This window comes from Mustela nigripes, chromosome 15 (assembly GCF_022355385.1).
Source record: "Mustela nigripes isolate SB6536 chromosome 15, MUSNIG.SB6536, whole genome shotgun sequence".
In the NCBI taxonomy this organism is placed as follows: Eukaryota; Metazoa; Chordata; class Mammalia; order Carnivora; family Mustelidae; genus Mustela; species Mustela nigripes.
Window position 1 is genome coordinate 69384162 of NC_081571.1, and position 18117 is coordinate 69402278.

Genomic DNA, 18117 nt, shown 5'->3' on the forward strand with positions numbered 1-18117 from the left:
ATATATATCTGATTGTAGGAAATCCTACTGAATATTTCTATCTTAGAGGAACATAAACATGTAGCAGTGCCTGCAGCGGGATAGTTTTTAATCCAGTGCCATCCAAAGATGAGAGATAATGTCTAGCTCCTGTGTCAGAGCTTTTGCTCTTCATAAAGTCAAATACTTAGAAAAAAAAAGTCAGAATATTTGCCTTTTTCCAAACCTGCTTTCTCTCTCACTTGATCTCTTTCATGCTCACATCCCAGGAGAAACATATATCCTAATCTGAGGCTAGCTGGTGTGTATTTGGTGAACCGTGGTGCTTTGCAGACTTAGAGCAAGTTCCTTTTGTATGTTCCCTTGAGGGCAACTTTTTTTTTTTTTTGACCATTTCAGTATCTGTCAACTAGGGTTATATCATAAATGTTAAATTGGTCAAATATTAATCGACTAGAATTCTGACTATTTAGGTCTCCGTCAAACAAATATTGGAAAAATATCTGAATCTTTTATAAATATTATAAATATTTAGTCACTCTGGTTTCCTTTTGCTGCAAAATAAATGGTCCCCAAGTTTAACAGCTTAAAATAACAACCTTATTATTACAAATCACAGTATAGTGGGTCGGGAATTCAAGTACAACTCAGGGCGCTGATTCTGCTGCTCCCCCCTCCACCCCCACGGTGTTGGCTGGGGTCCCTAGATAGCAATCCACTGGGAGATAGGTCTGGAAGGTCCTAGACTACCTCACTCATATGTCTGGCACTATTGCAGCTGTCTTATCCCCATAGGGGCTGCTATAACAAAAATACCAGAATCTGCGTGGTTTAAATAGCCAACGTGTATTTCTCACAATTCTGGAGCCTATGAAGTCCTAGGTCAAGGCACCAGGAAATGTGGCGTCTGGTGTAAGCCTGCTTCCTTCCATACACAGCCATCTTCTTGCGGTGTCCTCACATGATGGAAGGGGCCAAGAAGCTCTCACGTCCTAATGACTTCCCAAAAGTCCCCCTCCAAGTAGCATCACTTTGGAGACTGGTTTTCAACATGTGAGTTTGGGGGAGGGGAGGCACAGATATTCTGTCTGCAACAGGAAGGCTGACTGGAAATCTGGACCCAACCAAGACTGTCACTTGAGTGCCCACACACGACCAGTCCAGCTCCGAATAGAGTCTCACAAGAAATCAAAAGTGGAAATTCTAGTCTCTTCAGTACCTATCTGGAAACAGACAGTGTCCCTTCCATTGTGCACTGTCAGTGAATTTGCCCCCACCCCAAATTCAAGGGCATGGGGCATAAACCCCACCCCTCAATAGGAAAGGCATCCGAGACTTTGTAATCATCATTCACTGGCAGAGGGACGCATCCTGAGGAAAGAACACAGTCTTGTATCTCTCAGTAATGAACTCATCCATCACAAAGCAGCTATTATCAAGACATTGATTTAGCGTACAAAAGAGCAGCAGCTACACAGCTTCAAGTCAGCCCCGTGCCTTGTATGTACTCTCTTCCTCCTCGCATCAACTGCTGTCAGCACTTCGACCAAAATTTCTTGCAAGTTGGTCCTCTCTTTTCCACTTCCACCCGGAAGTGCCTTGGATTAGCTAACGTTTGTGGAGAGCTCATCGTACTCCAGGCACTGTGCTACCAACTTCCCAGACACTCTCTGGTTTGTTTCCTCGTGCCACTGCTATCAGGGAGACATGGTCATGATGAACAGAATGGGACTCTGTGGCCTCTGTTATGTCTCTGGCATTGAATAGAGGGTCCTAGATGGAAACACAAGCGCCTGCCTCCATCTAACCAGAGGCAGGTCTCCTTACTCTTTATAGGAAAGTCTGTGCTTACTTGAGCAAAATGCCTTGGCCCAGAGGTGCAGCTTTGCCTGCAGCCTGATGCCTCAGCTTTGAATGTGCACCTTTCCAGCTGAGCTGCAACGCACACTTCCTGTCCTAACACAGTCACCGCAGCTCTGCGCCTCAGAACCTTGTCCTGTGATACCAGTTATTTCTAGAACTCGTCTAAACTTCACCTCCACTTAGAAACAGAAGTTATGGATGCTGCTGGAGCAAGACAACAGTCCTTTGTTTAAAGAGATCCAAACTCTGCCGGCACAGGAAATATGTGCAGAAAGATCAGCTGATCATTAGCAGACACGCCAGGACAGACCTGGCTTAATTGGCCATAGATAACAGCTCCAAGAGCACAGTTAAAAATAATGTTCCAAATATTTCACAATATAAAAGGCATGGAGGTAATTAAGACAGCGTAGGATGGCAGCCTCTGGAGTAAGTTATGACTATGTTGTGATTTAACTGATTGCAGAGAAACTTAACCAATTACTGTCTTGGTATCATAAAGGTACTGGGGGGAGAGAGAGGGATGGTTTCCTTCAGCCCCAAAGAAGAGGGAAGGTTTTCCTGATCTGGTGACAGCCTTGCCCAGCCAGTGGGGAGCTAAGCAGTCAGGCAGGGATGCTGCTGGCTGCTCAGTGGGCTATGCGGACCCTCTTACCATGTGAGTTCTGGGGTCCAGGGAGACTGGCCATTGGCTTCCAGGCATACATGGAATGGAGTCCCAGGACTGAACAGCTCTGGTCTTGCTGCCATGTTCTCCTTCCATAATGTATCTAGACTCCCAAAGACCTATAGACCCAAAGAGCTATAAGCCTGCCCCTTAATAGCAAAATGCAAAATACTGGAAGTGTTTTCTGAAAATCTGCTTTTCCTTTTGTGGCCCTGGGGAGTCCTGTCATGTATATTTAGAACAACACTTGGCAGAGGGATGATTTGTTTCTTAAGGAGATGTGTTTTTATTTTGTTTTCATTTTTATTGAGATATAACTGATGTGTAACATTGTATTAGTCCAAGGTGTACAGCATAATGATTTGATACATGGATATCTACTGAAAAATGATCATCACAATAAGTCTAGTTAATATCCATTACACAGTTGCACATTTTTTTCTTGTGATGAGAACTTTTAAGATCTACTCTCTTTGCAACTTTCAATATGTAAAACAATATTGTTAACTACAGTCACGAGGCTGTACATTCCCAGGAATATTAACTGAAGTTTGTACCCTTTGACCTCCTCCACCCACTTCTCTTACCTCCTAATCCCTGCTCCTAGCAACCACTAATCCATTTTCCGTATCTATGAGTTCAGGTTTTTTTTTTTTTAAGATTCCACATATAACTGAGACCATATAGTATTTGTCTTTCTCTGACTTATTTCACTTAACATAACGCCTTCAAGGTCTATCCATGTTGTTGCAAATGGCAGAATTTCTTCCTTTTCTAAGACTGAATGATATGCATATTTCACATCTTTATCCATGCATATGTTGATGGACAGTTCCGTCGTTCCCGTGACCTGGCTATTATAAATAATACTGCAGTGAACATGGGGCTGCAGATATATTTCAAGATGGTGATTTGGTTTCCCAGAAATGGGATTGCTGGATCATATGGTAGGCCTATTTTTAATCTTTTGAGGAAACTCTATACTGTTCTCCATAGTGGCTGCGCCAGCTTATGTCCCCACCAACAGTGTAGAAGTGTTGCCTTTTCTCCACTTCTATAGTTGATGAGTATAATAATCATTACTGCTTTTTTCCATTATTATTATTTTGGTAAAAAACACATCACATAAAAGCTACCTTAACAAATTTTTAAGTGTAAAATATAGTATCGTTAACTATATGCACATTACTACTCCTACTAATGATTCTGAGATTTGGAGGCTCTACATTGACTTTTGAGTCTTCAAAAGAGAATTTAATTTACTTAGTAAATATATGGGGGGGGGGGGTTTGTTTATTTTTTTAGAGATCTTATTCATTAATTTGACAGACAGAGATTCAAGTAGGCTGAGAGGCAGTCAGAGAGGGGTGGGGGGGAAGCAGGCTCCCTGCTGAGCAGAGAGCCCGATGTGGGGCTCGATCCCAGGACCCTGGGATCACGACCTGAGCCGAAGGCAGAGGCTTAACCCCACTGAGCCACCCAGGTGCCCCAGTAAATATATGTTTATAGTTAGTGTGTGTGTATATCTATACTAATTTATATATAATATATATTTATAAAGTATACAACATAATGATTTGATACATATATATTGAAAAATGATCACTTCGTTTATATATATTATATATAAACAATATATAAATAAATGTATTAAATATAAAGAATATATAATATAAATATATAATACATAAACTAGTATACACTATATATGTAAACTAGTACATACATCATTAGTAATAGCCTAAACCACATAACAGCTTAAAGTAACATATTCTGCTGATCTAAATTAAAAGAAAATAGATACTTACCGACATCAAAAGTGTGTCATCTTAAGTTGGGCTTTATAACAAAGTAAGTGAATTGAGATAAAGAATGGAAATCTGTGGGGTGCCTGAGTATCTCAGTTGGTTAAGCATCTGCCTATCGCTCAGGGTCTGATTCCAGGGTCCTGCGATCAAGCCCCTGGTTGCGCTTCCTGCTCAGTAGAAAGTCTGCTTCTCCTTCTTCCTTTGCCCGTCTCTGTTTCTCTCAAGTAAATAAATAAATAATCTTTTAAAGAAGACGACGAAGAAGAAGAACGTGGAAATCTAGGAGCAAGCAATTTGAGTAAATGTGATCATTTGCTTAGGTTTAACATGCAGGATCATCAGTCAGACTGCCTTTTTCCAAGGCCCCATAGGCAAGTGATCTGAAGAAACTCGCCCTGAGCAGTTTTACCATGATGGAGTCTAAAAAGATAAGATGTGTTTGCAGACCCAGAAACCTAACAGGCCAGCACTGTGTTGGGAAAGGAACCAGGACAAAAAGACTGAAATCACTAAACAGAAAAACCTCCCTGCTTTATGAGAGGACCCTGTAATTTCAAAACTGGGACTCTACAGTAAGTCCACTACACTTGTCTTTACTGCAGAGAGCACAGTGGCTCTCAGATTTCCCAGAGAGTTAAACTTAGCACTGCCTCAAGTCAGCCCATTCATGTCGGAAGAATATACGACTGGCCAGTATGCTTTGTCTTATGATTTATGCAAATATGTCTGTAAAACACCAAGTTAAGGGACCCATGGTTTCAGTTTCTTTCAGTGCATTTGTTGAATAACTCCATCAGGCCAAGTCTTTTTCCCCTACGAGTTTTCTGGATTCTCCTAGCAGAATGCACCCATCTAGAGAATCTTGCTAATTCATCATAATTAATTGTCATAAAAAAACCTGTTGTAAAGTCTAACGGGAAAGGGGATTATTTTTAATAAAGATACAAAACACATATGGAGATGTAAAAGAAACAGATTAGCTCTCAGACAACAGTTAGCCACCTTTTAAATCTTTCAAGGGAAAAACCTAAGATCAAAATACTACAACCTCGCAATAGGTATCCTCTGTCCGCACCGCCAGATAACTGGGTCTGTAAGCCACAGAGAAATTGTTACTTTTGTTATAAGATCGTGCTGTGATGTACACAGAGAAGTTTGCATTATCTAAGGGGGAAAAAAATTTGCTGTTAGGGGTTCTTTGTGAGTCTGTTCACATTCAAAATCTTTCCCGTGGTAAGAATGCTATGGGACAGAGTACCTGGGATACGTGTGGACTAGAGGGACCTCCCTGAGTGCATTCACTCTGGGAACATTTTATGGGGGTAGAGCGGAGGCTCGGTTCTGGGATCGGGTGCAGATGGCCAGTGGGTGTTGTGAAAGCTGATACTGTGCACAAAACCCCGTGCTCTTCAGAAATATTATCTTTGCTTCCGAGAGAGTACTGTATCCTTCTTACAAGAATTCACCTCTTAAAAGGTTTCTAATCAGCCTAATTGGAAACTACTTGTAATTCTGAAAAGATTTTGATGTTGGACCTTGACTGAGCATGCATAGCTGGATATGTAATAAAAATAAAGTTTGGTTTCTTGGTGCTAAAACTATAAAATAACTACTATAAACAGCATTTCACATTAATAATACAGTTAGGAAGCAAATTATATGATATATGGATGGTATATTTCCAGTTGCATGCTTAAAATATTTATGCATAGAAGAAAAAAAGCAAACTATCCCGGGTGTTATTCTGGGAAGTGGCATTATGGGTGTATTTCTCTCCTTTGTTGTTGGGTTTTTTTTTTTTCTGTATTTTGTAAGTGTTTGATAATAAACATGTATTATTTTGAAAGAAGGAAAGTGTTTTAAGATTGGCTCCCAAGAGCTTTAGCAGTGGAAAAACTTGAAATCTAAGATTGGAATCTGTATGTTAAAAGTCTAGGCTACATCAAAAGAAACGAAATCTTGCCATTTGCAACAACGTGAATGGAACTAGAAGGTATCATGCTAAGGGAAATAAGTCAATCAGAGAAAGAAAATTATCATATGCTGTTTCTGATATGAGGAATTTGAGAGGCAGGACTGGAGGTCGTGGTGGGTAGGGAGGGAAAAAATGAAACAAGATGGGATCGGGAGGGAGACAAACCATAAGAGACTCTTAATCTCATGAAACAAACTGAGGGTTGCTCGGGGTTGGGGAGCAGGGATAGGTGGCTGTGTTATGGACACTGGGGAGGGTATGTACTATGGTGAGTGCTGTGAAGTGTGTACGCCTGACGATTCACAGACCTGTACCCCTGGGGCTAATAATACATTATACATTAATTAAAAAAAAAAGTATAGGCTGCAGTGTCTAATATGGCAGCCACTAGTCTCAATTAAATATTTAAAATTATATTTAAATTAGGGCACCTGTGTAGCTCACTTAGTTAGTTAAGCATCTGCCTTCTGCTCAGGTCATGATCTGCCCTGCGATCGAGTCCCGCATTGGGTTCCCTGTGAGTAAGGAGTCTGCTTCTGCCTCTGCCTCTCTCCTCTGCTCTGTCTCTCTCTCAAATAAATAAATAAAATATTTTTAAAATTACATTTAAATTAATTAAAAGCAAACTAATTTATTAACAGTTTGATTCTTCAGTCACACTAGTCACATGGTAAGTTTCAAGAGTCCCATTATCATCGTCCCAGAAAGTTCTATTCGACAACCTGGAAGCAGGTTACCAAACTGTGCCCTGAACATGAAAGACAGAAGGGAGCCAGTTTTCAGGGGCACAAGAATGGGCGAATGTCCCTCGCCATCGACCCTGAGAGACTCCTCATCAGCACCCCAACAGTCTGAGGCCAGATAAGCTCAGAAGCTTTCTCCCCGCAGGTGTTCTGCTAGTTATTGATGGCGCAAGGCCCAGAACTCAGGGCTATCATCTCCTCAGGCAGACCTCCTGCCAACATATCATTAGGACTATCTTCTCCAGAAAATTAAAGCTTCGCAAGCAGAAGTTCAGTTCAGCACAATTTCATTTCACAAATATTTGTTGAGCGTTTACAATGTGATAGGCACCATAATAAGCCTTGAACATACAAAACCAAGTAAGAGACATATCTCTATCCTCCAAAGGATGCCAGAGGGCTAAGACGGAAGGACATAAAGTAAGGACAGGTCTGTTCTTGGATTATCTAGAAATGCTCCATGCATCTTAAATAGGTTTGAAAGGGTCTCGACATTTTTGCACCCCAATCCACATGCTGGCACTTCTCCAACTTTCTCAATTTTCCTCATCCCCCAGAAGAAGAGCCTAGACTCCATGTTTGAAATGTAGCTGATTCCTGACCTAATATCATTTTGTTCTTAATTTTGTTCTTTTGGTTTAACTTCACGTGGGATAGAGACATTCAACAATGTTAATATGAACTGATTTTCTCATGTTTAAGCCTGTTTTTATATATGTAAAATAAGTTTAAATCTTCAAATGAAATAAAAACATAAAATACTGCTTTGATATTTAGTCATCCATCCCATTTCAGATTATATACAATCAAGTAAAAATTTTGAGTGAATGGTTATTTTTCAACCAGTTGTGTTGGAACTGTTTAAGCACAGGTTAACCACCCGGAACCCTCTGTTCTCATATAAATCATGTTCCTGTACTTTAACAGATGCGATGCTCTTGGTGGCAGAGCGACTGGAAGGACCATTCAACATTGAGTCTGTCATGGACCCAATAGATGTCAAGATCTCCGAAGCCATCATGAACATGCAGGAAAACAGCATGCAGGTGTCTGCAAAGGTATTTGCATTAGTCATACTTCTACGAATGAGGGAAGTGCGATAATCTAAAAAATGAAGTAGCTGGATACATGGGCTGGGATGATAAATTCTAATACATTGTCGGGGAGCTTTTCCTATTGAGCTACAAATTTGCTACTTCGTTAAAAACGTCCAACAAAATGGCATTGAGAAAGGAAGCAATCTTTTCTTTCTCAGCTACTCAATCACGGAATTTCAGAGAGCCCCAGGTAGATGGACTAATCCCTCACATTTGTGAGCAATTTGGGGGAAATTTTCTTTCTAATATGTTTGAAATTTCTGCACACCCTCAGCCCGTTCTCTCTCTAGGAACCTCTAATTATATCTTCAGCTGTGCAAACCAGGCAAATGTTCTATATGTTCAATCGTAAATAATTAAACATTTCATCTGCGTTTCTTTTTTAAGGCTATGGCGTAACCTTCATTAATGAATCTTCAGGGGGGAAAATGCTCCTTTGTATGAAGTCAAGCACACATTAAAAGAAGAAAAGTACATTTTCATAAATCATATGAGACAGGGCTTCTGAGGTTGCAGCTGCCAAGCACAAAAACCAGGTGCCGCATTTATATTTGTCCCCCCACTCCGTTAAAGATAAACAGGACCTGCCTTAGGCAAAATCGAGAAGTTTGCAAAGGGTCTCCAGCCTGTTCTTCGTCGGCCCTTTTCGCCCACCAGGATGACTGCACAAAGCCCTTATGTTCTTTTTATTGGTCTCCCGGTCATGACGTACTAACCAAATCTATATCAGCCCTTTAAACCTGGTTGGGGACTGAGTGATTGCATTTTAATTGAAAGTCATTCACACAAAACTATGTCGGGCACATATGTGCTTAGCTTGCTTCGATTTTTAAAATCCTTTGTGAAAGAGATTTCAGATATAGTCAAAGAGGAGCGGATGTGCGAAGGGAGGAGGGGGAATGACAGGGCAGAAAGGGGGCCATGGAATCAGAGTAGGTTCCCTTGGCTGAGTCTGAATCAAACCAGTTTGGGGCTTTTCGGGGTGAACTGGTAGGAAGTAGGATGAGAAAGAATCTGATCTGGTCCCTTTATCTCTCCTTGAGAGACGGACAGGGCAAGAGATTTACAGGTCTAGCTCTGGGTTTTAATGAGCTTGGGGTAACCCCAAATGACCATGACCTGTTTGGGAAAGAGCATATTTGGGGCTTCCACAAAAAGCTATTTTCTTCCTTTCCTGGGAAGAAAAATGGCAATCATTTATTCCTCTCAAATCTATTGCCTAGACACGGATTCATGTTTTAAGAGGCCGCTATCCCAGCCGTGCTTGAATGGCCAGGCACTCAGGTTGCTGATATACAAAACAGCCCTAAAGAAGAGGGCGTAAGAAGCACTTGAACAAAAGGGCTTTGCGACCATCACACACTTCTCAGAAGGATCTCCACTGGAGTATGTTCATACGTGTTCAAGTCCTTCTATTAAAAATTCTCTAAGAGGTCAAATGGACTCTTTATTACCAGAATGTGGATGAGACATTTTTGTGGAATTTGTCCAACTACATTATAATAGGAGGGTTGTTAATAAGGAATGTGCTCTTAAAAAGACACATTTCTTTGTAAGAAATGTCAGAATCAAGAGTAGAAATAATACAGGGCATGTAAGGGTGCACTCACGTGAGAGGATATTGTATAGCAGGCCATAAAATAACAGGACAAAAAAATGTCGAATGAGCTAAAAAAAAAAAAAAAAGTATATCTGGTAATCTTGACATAGGACAAAGTGGAGTGAGTTAAGGAAGGAGAGGAAGGAGAAAAGCCAGGCTCTACAGGACAGAGGACTAGGAGGCAGGCTGCAATGTGGAATAGGGTATGGGGAAGGACCAAAGCCAGCCTCGAACATAGAGGAAAGGCAACAGGTGGTTGGAATTTGGATACATTTAGCAGGAAACACCAATAGGATTTGCTGAAAGAATGGGTATGTTCCGCCAGAGGCTTTATTGGGTGGAATTTGGAAAGCGGTAGTTTTATTATCCATATAAGCCACATCCATGAAATTATACGTGAACTAAAATATAAAATCTACATACTTCCTAAGAACTAGAGGGTTGTATTCCCCCCCCCCCCACCCCACCCCCACCCCTTTTTTTTTTTGACTGGGATCCATGCCTAGCCTGGAGCTCAACTCCGGGCTTGAGCTCACAACCCTGAGATTAAGACCTGAGTTGAAATCAAGAGTCAGAGGCTTGACCGACCGAGCCACCCAGACACCCCATGTATTTCTCCTTTCTCAAGGGAACCCTCAGTCACCCTCTATAAACAGCCTCACTGCATTAGAAGTTCTAGATGTCCACTTCAGCTGGAATATTTGCATAAAGAGGCTTTCTTACTCTGATAAGCCTTTGGGTGAGGCCAAGAAGCAATTTCCTAATTGAGGGTAGAGGTGGCAGGTGCGCAGATATCATGAGTTGGAAAGCCTACAAATTAAAATGACTCTTTATTCCAGGACATGATTGGCAACTCCTCCTTGGGAGATCATTTACTTTATTACACCAGTTGCTGTTAGCAGTCATTCCAGAACCTTTTATGGAAAAGCAACGGTGTTTATAACTGTTAGATCATATATTGAATGCTTTCTTCAAAGGACTACACTCGGCGATATGTGGTTTATATTACATAATACTTATAACAATATTTGTAAAAAAAAAAAAAAACCCACAATATTTGTGATGAGCTAGAACCTCCCCCATTACTTTCTAGATAAGGAAACCAAGGCTTAGAAAGGTTAAGTAATGCACAGGGGCCTCATGGTGCTTAAGGAATACATAGAGGAGGGTTCTGACGATGGGACCCATGTTGCCAGATCATTGCATTATAACAACAAGGGTGCCTCTGAAGCCAATCCCATGCAAGGGTGGAGTTCAGTAACGATTTGCTGAATAGATCAAGTGTGAAGAGAAAGCTCAAAGGCTTTCAGTAAAACCTGCATGAGAAGCTGAGGAAACAAGGTGGCAAAGCCAAAGGACTCAAGTTGTCTGCCTTTCTGTCTGATCCCCTTCATAACTATAGCAAGTACTTCCCACCATGCTCAAATCTAATGAAATTATTCGTCTTGAGCCTCATCAGTTATGCTTTCCTGAAGTTTTGGTAATACAAAGCATAAAAGTCTACTTTTGCCCCCCTCTTTATATTGGAAGGCTGAAGATGCACACGCCACATTTTCAGATATGAAATTCCCCTCCTCTAATGCCATAGATTCTCGTCATATCTGCAAGAGAGGACAGCTCATTTGTTGTACCTAGTCACTGATCAATGATTTAGTGGGATCTACCGACCAATGAAAAGATCCATTCCCATGAACTATGCTCCTGCTCCAAGCTTGTCTTAGGTCTGTTTTATCATACATTATCAGATCCTTTTTCTTCTCCTAGTTATCCCACAGCTAAACTGTTAGGTGTAAGGGACACTGAAATTCCTTCCAAAAAAAAAATACATTGGCTAGGAGTACCTGGCTGGTTCAGTCAGAAGAATATGAGACTCTTGATTTCAGGGTTGTGAGTTGGAGCCCTGTGTTGGGTGTAGAGATCATTTATATCAGTAAACTTTAGAAAATATATATATTGGCTATGCCAGGTTGTATAATCAAGTTATAAAATTTTGGTAACAACATTATGGCACTTATCTCCAACTCTTGCTTTGTGTATTCTTTGTATAGCATGATATTATATGTTATATAACATATATCCTTATATATGTGTATTACACATTTTTAAGGACTGGGAACAAAAGCACATTAAGACTTTGGACAAATAGTAACAATGATGATCATCATGACCACAAATAGTTGAGCACTTAGTAAATTCATTCAACAAATCCCCTATCATGTATCAGGCATGAGGAATCCAGTAGAAGACAAAACAGATCCTCTTCCCCATGTCAGTCTCTTTCTAGATGTTTTATATATTTATTTCAAAGCCCTGCCACAATCTTATAGAGCCTCCATTTCCTGATTTTACGGTAAAGAATGTTAAATTTACAAGAACTGAGTAGCCTGCCTGGGGTCATGCAACCAACAAGGGGCAGACTTGGGATGGCAATTGCAAATGGTTTGATCCAAAAAAAGACTTTCCCAGCATGCCACAGTTTTCTCAATACATATCTTCCTACATGGTCCATATAAACTTTAGCACCAGAGGACCCAGCCTTCTAAGGGAGGGCTATTGCCTAAAACACACTACAGGGAATGATCTAAGAAGAAACAAGTGCTATTTGTTCAAGTCCCAACCAAGCTTCTTACCTTTGCCAACTGCCAATCTTCATCACAGACAGGAAAGTGCCCTCATTATTCTACCACTTCTGTTACCCACCCAAGTTGAAGAACTTTGCAGGTGTGTGTAAATTCTCCAAGGGAAGAGAAAGCAAAACTTGCTGAGTCTCTGCCTATGAATTTCAGATGTGTTGATAGTCTCCTTCTTATCCTATCAGGGAAGATGAAACTGATCTCACTTGATATAATTTAACTGTATTAGGAATAATTTCAAACCTAATCCAGGAAAAGATTGGTTTGTCAGATATAATCTAAATTAAGAAGCAAGCCTTATTAAATTCCAATTGAAACCATCCATTCAATTAATCCTTGTTACAGACAAGAGTAGAACCCATTACAGAAGAGTAGGGTGGCCTCCAGGTACTTAATTTTCTCCAGACAATTCTTTCTGAATCTACAGCACAAATGAAGATGAGAAGGAAGGAAGGAAGGAAGGAAGGATGGAAGGGAGAGAGGGAGGAAAAAAATAATGTAGTATTATCTCCTCTAGCTAGTGGGTCTTCGCTTCCTCACCTGTAAAATGAAGGGTTCTTTGAAATGTGCTTTTCCAGTTCTAAACAGTTAAGAGTGTTGTGAACATTATCTCTTCACTACTGGTTAGGTTTCCTTTTCTAGCATCCAGATATTTTTCTTTTCTCTGGATCTTCTTTCTTTAGAACATTCAGGCATAAGTGGTATCTTGAGAATTCACGTGTAGAAAATATCTTCTTCAGATCCAAGGATATTTTTTAGAATTCAGTTCAAATAAATATATTTTTATTCCAGTCGTGCTTTCTTTACTGTGAGTACCCCGGTTATGTGTGCCCTTCTTAAGACAGGAAGCATATTATTTCTTGAATTGTGGTTATTTGCATCCTTTTCTTCCCCTTCCCATGGTTATAAATTATCTGAAGGTTGGAGTTGCATCTTACTTGTGCCTAAACATTCTACAGAGGGTCATGCTAACATGTCATTTTACACATGGAAGCAGCAATATATTTTCCCGAGTTGAACTTGGAACATGAAGGTATAATGCCAGAGACACTTCCACAATAAAGAAAAGAAAATTCCTTAAAATTTACTTGAAGTCAGCCTAGGATTCTTTAACATAAAGGTTTTAAGATCAGATTTTGACATCAGACAGACCTCAGATCTGGTTTTTACTAGTTATGGGACTTGGGGCAAATTATTTGGCTAAACATAATGAACTCACCTGAAAAAAACGAGGATCCTAGTGGTACCTTCTCAATAGGGTATTTGAGAGTAAAATGATATTTTCTATGTAAAATGCTTATCCTGGAATATATCCAATCAAAACTACTCTTACAAGTGAAATATTTTAATTGCTGTTATTGAAAATGTCTACGATATGTGAATCCTGAAGAACATTGACTGGCTCTTTGGTTTTGCCTCGTCGTGATGGTCTGTGAGGTTATCTTTAGCATCTCAGATCCGAAGAGCAGTTGGGTGACATACACACCTGCCCTTGAAGATGCTTGTGCTAGGGGTTATTTTCAAGGGAAGTGAGTGACCTTGAAAGGGACACATATTTCTTCATGGCCTGGACATGGCATGGTGTGACACTGAAGAAGGCTTTGAAGAACAAAGCCTTCATAAGGAAGACGGCTCGAGGGAATAGCGGAGTTGGACCGAGACTATCCCCAACTTACTGGATTCTTTGCCTGGTGGTCTCACTGGTACCAGTGCAGCAAAAGGTTTTAGGGGAATGTCAGTAGTTTCTGCCTATTGTCACATCCGTCTCACATTAAGGGAGTAATTGTCTTGCTGCAATGACAAGTGGTTCTGTTCCTTCTGCCTGATTTCTGAGAAAAAAGCAAATGGCCATACTATTTATAAAAGTTCTATTTCGATTTCTTCTTGAGTTTTGTTTTTAAAAGAAAAGAGCAAGTTCTCAATGATGCCTCGATTCAGAATACTCAGAATAGTTTCTCTGGTTATTCAGATTTCAAAGTTTATATTCTGCCCGTCAGCTCTTCCTTATACTATTTCACTAAGAAACAGTGACCTCCTTCAAATATCTTTTATTCTTTGATTTCTCCATTTCTATACAGAAAGCTAGAGTCTGTTCTATTCCTGTTTGTGACATCATTGGATAACAGAGCCAGATTTTTTTAGATGCTAGATACAAAGAAAAGAAAGGAAAAAAAGAGACACCTTTTTCTTATAAAGCAAAATGAAGGTTTGAGAAAAGTGCCTACGATGCATTTAGAGGAAATGCATCCAAAGCAAACTAGTGTTAACTTTCCTCCCATGTAAAAGGGATTTAAAAAGAAAAAAAAAATTTTTTCCCCTCCTTTTGATGATAAAGGGAAACTCCTGATTATCTCTAACCTTTGGAGATTTATCTTAAGATTTTCTTTCACTTTAACTTCAGGGCAAAAGATGAGAAGATTACACTTAATGAAGCCTACTCAAGAATAAGTGATTGAAACTCAATTCAGTTTTTAACATTTAGAATGTTCTTAGAGGAAGATACCCTCTCGTGCACCTGAATATCTTCTTCCAACATCCTCCTGCTTCACAGGAGAACTTCCTTAGAATCATGCTTCCCAGGGACAGCCATTGGTCAATGGTCGGATTAGAGGAGTTCAGTCACCCAGCCCCACAAATGCGCAGTTAAGTCCAGCTCTGAGTGCTTTCTTCTGCCCAGGGAGACACCATCTTGCTGGATCCAGAGGGCCATTGCCCCAGCCAGCCTACATTGAAACGCATGGTCTACAGTAGCCCGTTCTGCAGCAAGTTTCAAATTATATGGCTTTCTGTAAGTCTTCTTCTGACCCATTTTGCATATCTCTTCCATTTCACTTCATTATCCCAGAATAGATCCTAAAACACCAGCCAAGTAGCTTAGCTGCCTTACAGAGTGAAAATCAATCATTTCCTTATTAATACACATAACCTGTTGGCTAGACAATATGTCTTTAAAACATGTGGCTCTTGGGGCTGGGTGACAAAAAGAGCTCTTGTGCAGAGAAGTGTGGGATCTCCTCAGACACAGCATTCTGATTTCGTTGTGGTGACAGAAGTAGCTTTCATCCCAAATCTCTAGTAGCCCAGACTACTGTCCTGATCACACCGATATATCCCACAGCCTGCCACACACCTCCAACCACCACCTCCAATAACCCTGTCGAAAACTGCCCTCCTGTCCTCCCCCAAATGTCACCGTCCCAGAGCGGCCCCCTCTGCCGCGCCCGCTCCTAGCCAGAAGCCCAGCTGACTTCTGAGTTTCCCTTTCTCCTTCGCCCTCAAAGTTGATCCATGACGGACACCAGTAAACATTCATTCTCAATCTCTTTTGAACTGTCCCCATCAGCAACCCTAAATTTATCATCTCCTGCATGGATTAGAGCCTCCTAATTAATTCCCTGCCCTTGGTTCTACCACACTATGCTTCATCCTCTACACTGTAACCAGAGGAATTGCTCAGAATGCAAAGATGTTTTTATTACTCTCCTGCTTACCAGCTTTCCATGGTTCCCTATTATCATGAGACAAGAGCCCAGACATAGCCCCTGCACAGTGCTGTCCTCAGCCTGCCACCTTGCTCTAGGCCCCCCTACCCACTCTCCATGCCTGGGATTATGAGAGCAAACATTTCTCGAGCACTGATGATCTGCCGAGCACCATACTAGATGCTGTGGAATTATAGCGACTAAGACCAACAGAGCCTGAGTCCTACTAGATGTTTTCATGTAGGAGGTAAGAGAACCAACCTCTGTATGTCCCAAACATACAAGACAGCCTTGGCTCCGGAGCTCAGAAGAGCATCTTCTGTCACCTCCCTGATTTTCGCCCAGGCTGTTTCCTCATCCTGGAACATCCTGCCATCTCCACACCCAATACCCAATAGACACCATTTGCCAGGCGCTATTTCTTCACTTCCTGGGTAAGATTCAGTGGTATCCGGGTGAGTCCTTGCACAACCAGCTCTCGATGTAGTGAACATGCTATGGGACGTATTTGCCAATTTCTGTTGTGTAAATATTCCCACCATGGTGATTTCAAGCTACCAACGTGATTTCACTGAACACGATGCCACAATAGGAGGTTTCCCCCTGACGGATATAATTGGCATAAATCACCTCAAGATCATAGATAAGAGTAAATAATTGGGAAGTAATGAGTTTTGAGTATATATTACCTTTGTTTTCAGTATAATGTATACAATTTTAAGTTCATACATTATAAGTTTTAGTAATCACTAAGTGATGAGTGGCTTGTGGAATTTCTGACAATTTAACAGGTGGCCTTGGGAGCCCATAAGAACCTGTTTCAGCACACCACTGCTATGCTAGGAAGCCTTCTCTGATTTTCTTGTCTGGCTAGTTGCCCCTCTTGGGTGTTCCCATCACATTTATCACAATGCAGTTGCCAGGCTTCTTGTCAGAACTTTCATGAAAGCAGGGACATGTCCAGTTGGCATCTCCTCAGCACCTGTGTCTGCCCGTAATAGCACTCGATGATATTGGTTGAATGTTGGGTTGAATAAGTGATACAGAGCCAGGCTGATGAAATTGACACATTCTTGTAAATTCAGCAAAATGATCTTGAAGAATTGCTTTAAACTCATAAACAAAGAGCATATGAAGTGATCATTTAGCCAGACCAAGAAGGGTAAGATTTCTTTCCTACCATATTCAAAATGTGCTTTGTTTCAGTTTCCTGTAATTCCTCCCTACTCACCACCGGGGAGAAAATATCAAGATGCTCTGCTGTTTAAGGAAAGCAAATCCTTCAAGGAAAAAAAAAAATCATCTTCTCAACCAGTGGAACGAATTTGCTTTTATTGAAGAAACAATTTTAAGACGTATGCAAAACATTTCACAGATACTGTGGAACCAAGCTGCATAAGCATCAGGAGTAAATTTTTAAAACCTTAAAACTGACATGGTAGCTGGCTTTTGAAAATTGAAGCTGGTGAAAAGCAGCCAGAGCTGAAACTGATGACTTGACTTGATTCAGTATAACCCAGAATTCTCTTCACGGAGCCCTGAGCCCATCCAGGGACCCACGTGGAATTTGCCAGATGACTTGGCTAAGGGACCATTGTGATCAGCCTTTAAGAAAAGAAAACTGTGAGTCAGGGAGCAAAGAAACAGAGAGGAAGAGAGAAGGACAGGAGGAGGAAAGAACACAAGAGAAGAGCAGGTGGACCTGAGACTTGAGGATGAAAATCTGCTTTTTTTTAAAATACCAATCCTTAAAGAAAATTGTCAAACTAACAAAACCCAATAAAAATAAAGACTCAATATATAAAATGTTAACAGAATCAGGGTAATAATTTTATATTTAAAGAAAGAAGTCATTATTAAAATGTTCCAAGTTTATATTCAGGAAAATTCTTCATGGGATATTAGCAGAATGCTATTAGGAACCGGAAAAAAAAAAAAATGTGTAAAATGAGGCTCTAGGGTACCGGTTTAAACTTAAGTCATGTTGATGATGTGGATTTTCTTGCTATTACTTTTAATGAAATGGGATTTAAAAAATATTTTAAGTTATTCACATCTATTTACTAGTGATATGTGGACATCTCCTGCACACCCATTTCGGTCTACATGTTTCACTTCCTCTCTAAGAAAAGGTTGCCAGCTCTATGGACCTGGGGGACAGGGACACATATAGTACCATCACAGCCATGGGCAGTTGGTGCTCCTCACCATTTTCACAGGGTGGAGAAATCAGGAAGAGAGGCTTTGCAAACAGCCCAAGTTGTCTTCCT

The 18117-nt window shown here is 40.7% G+C and overlaps 1 protein-coding gene across 2 annotated transcripts in view; it reads left to right on the top strand.

Moving 5' to 3' along the window:
- The window catches only part of GPC6 (glypican 6), a 1099176-nt gene that overhangs the window by 986912 nt on the left and 94147 nt on the right, over positions 1-18117 (top strand). For both annotated transcript variants that reach the window (XM_059378364.1, XM_059378365.1), the window contains exon 5: positions 7963-8093. In XM_059378364.1, the coding sequence (XP_059234347.1) occupies positions 7963-8093 (131 nt within the window). The remainder of the gene's footprint in view (positions 1-7962; positions 8094-18117) is intronic.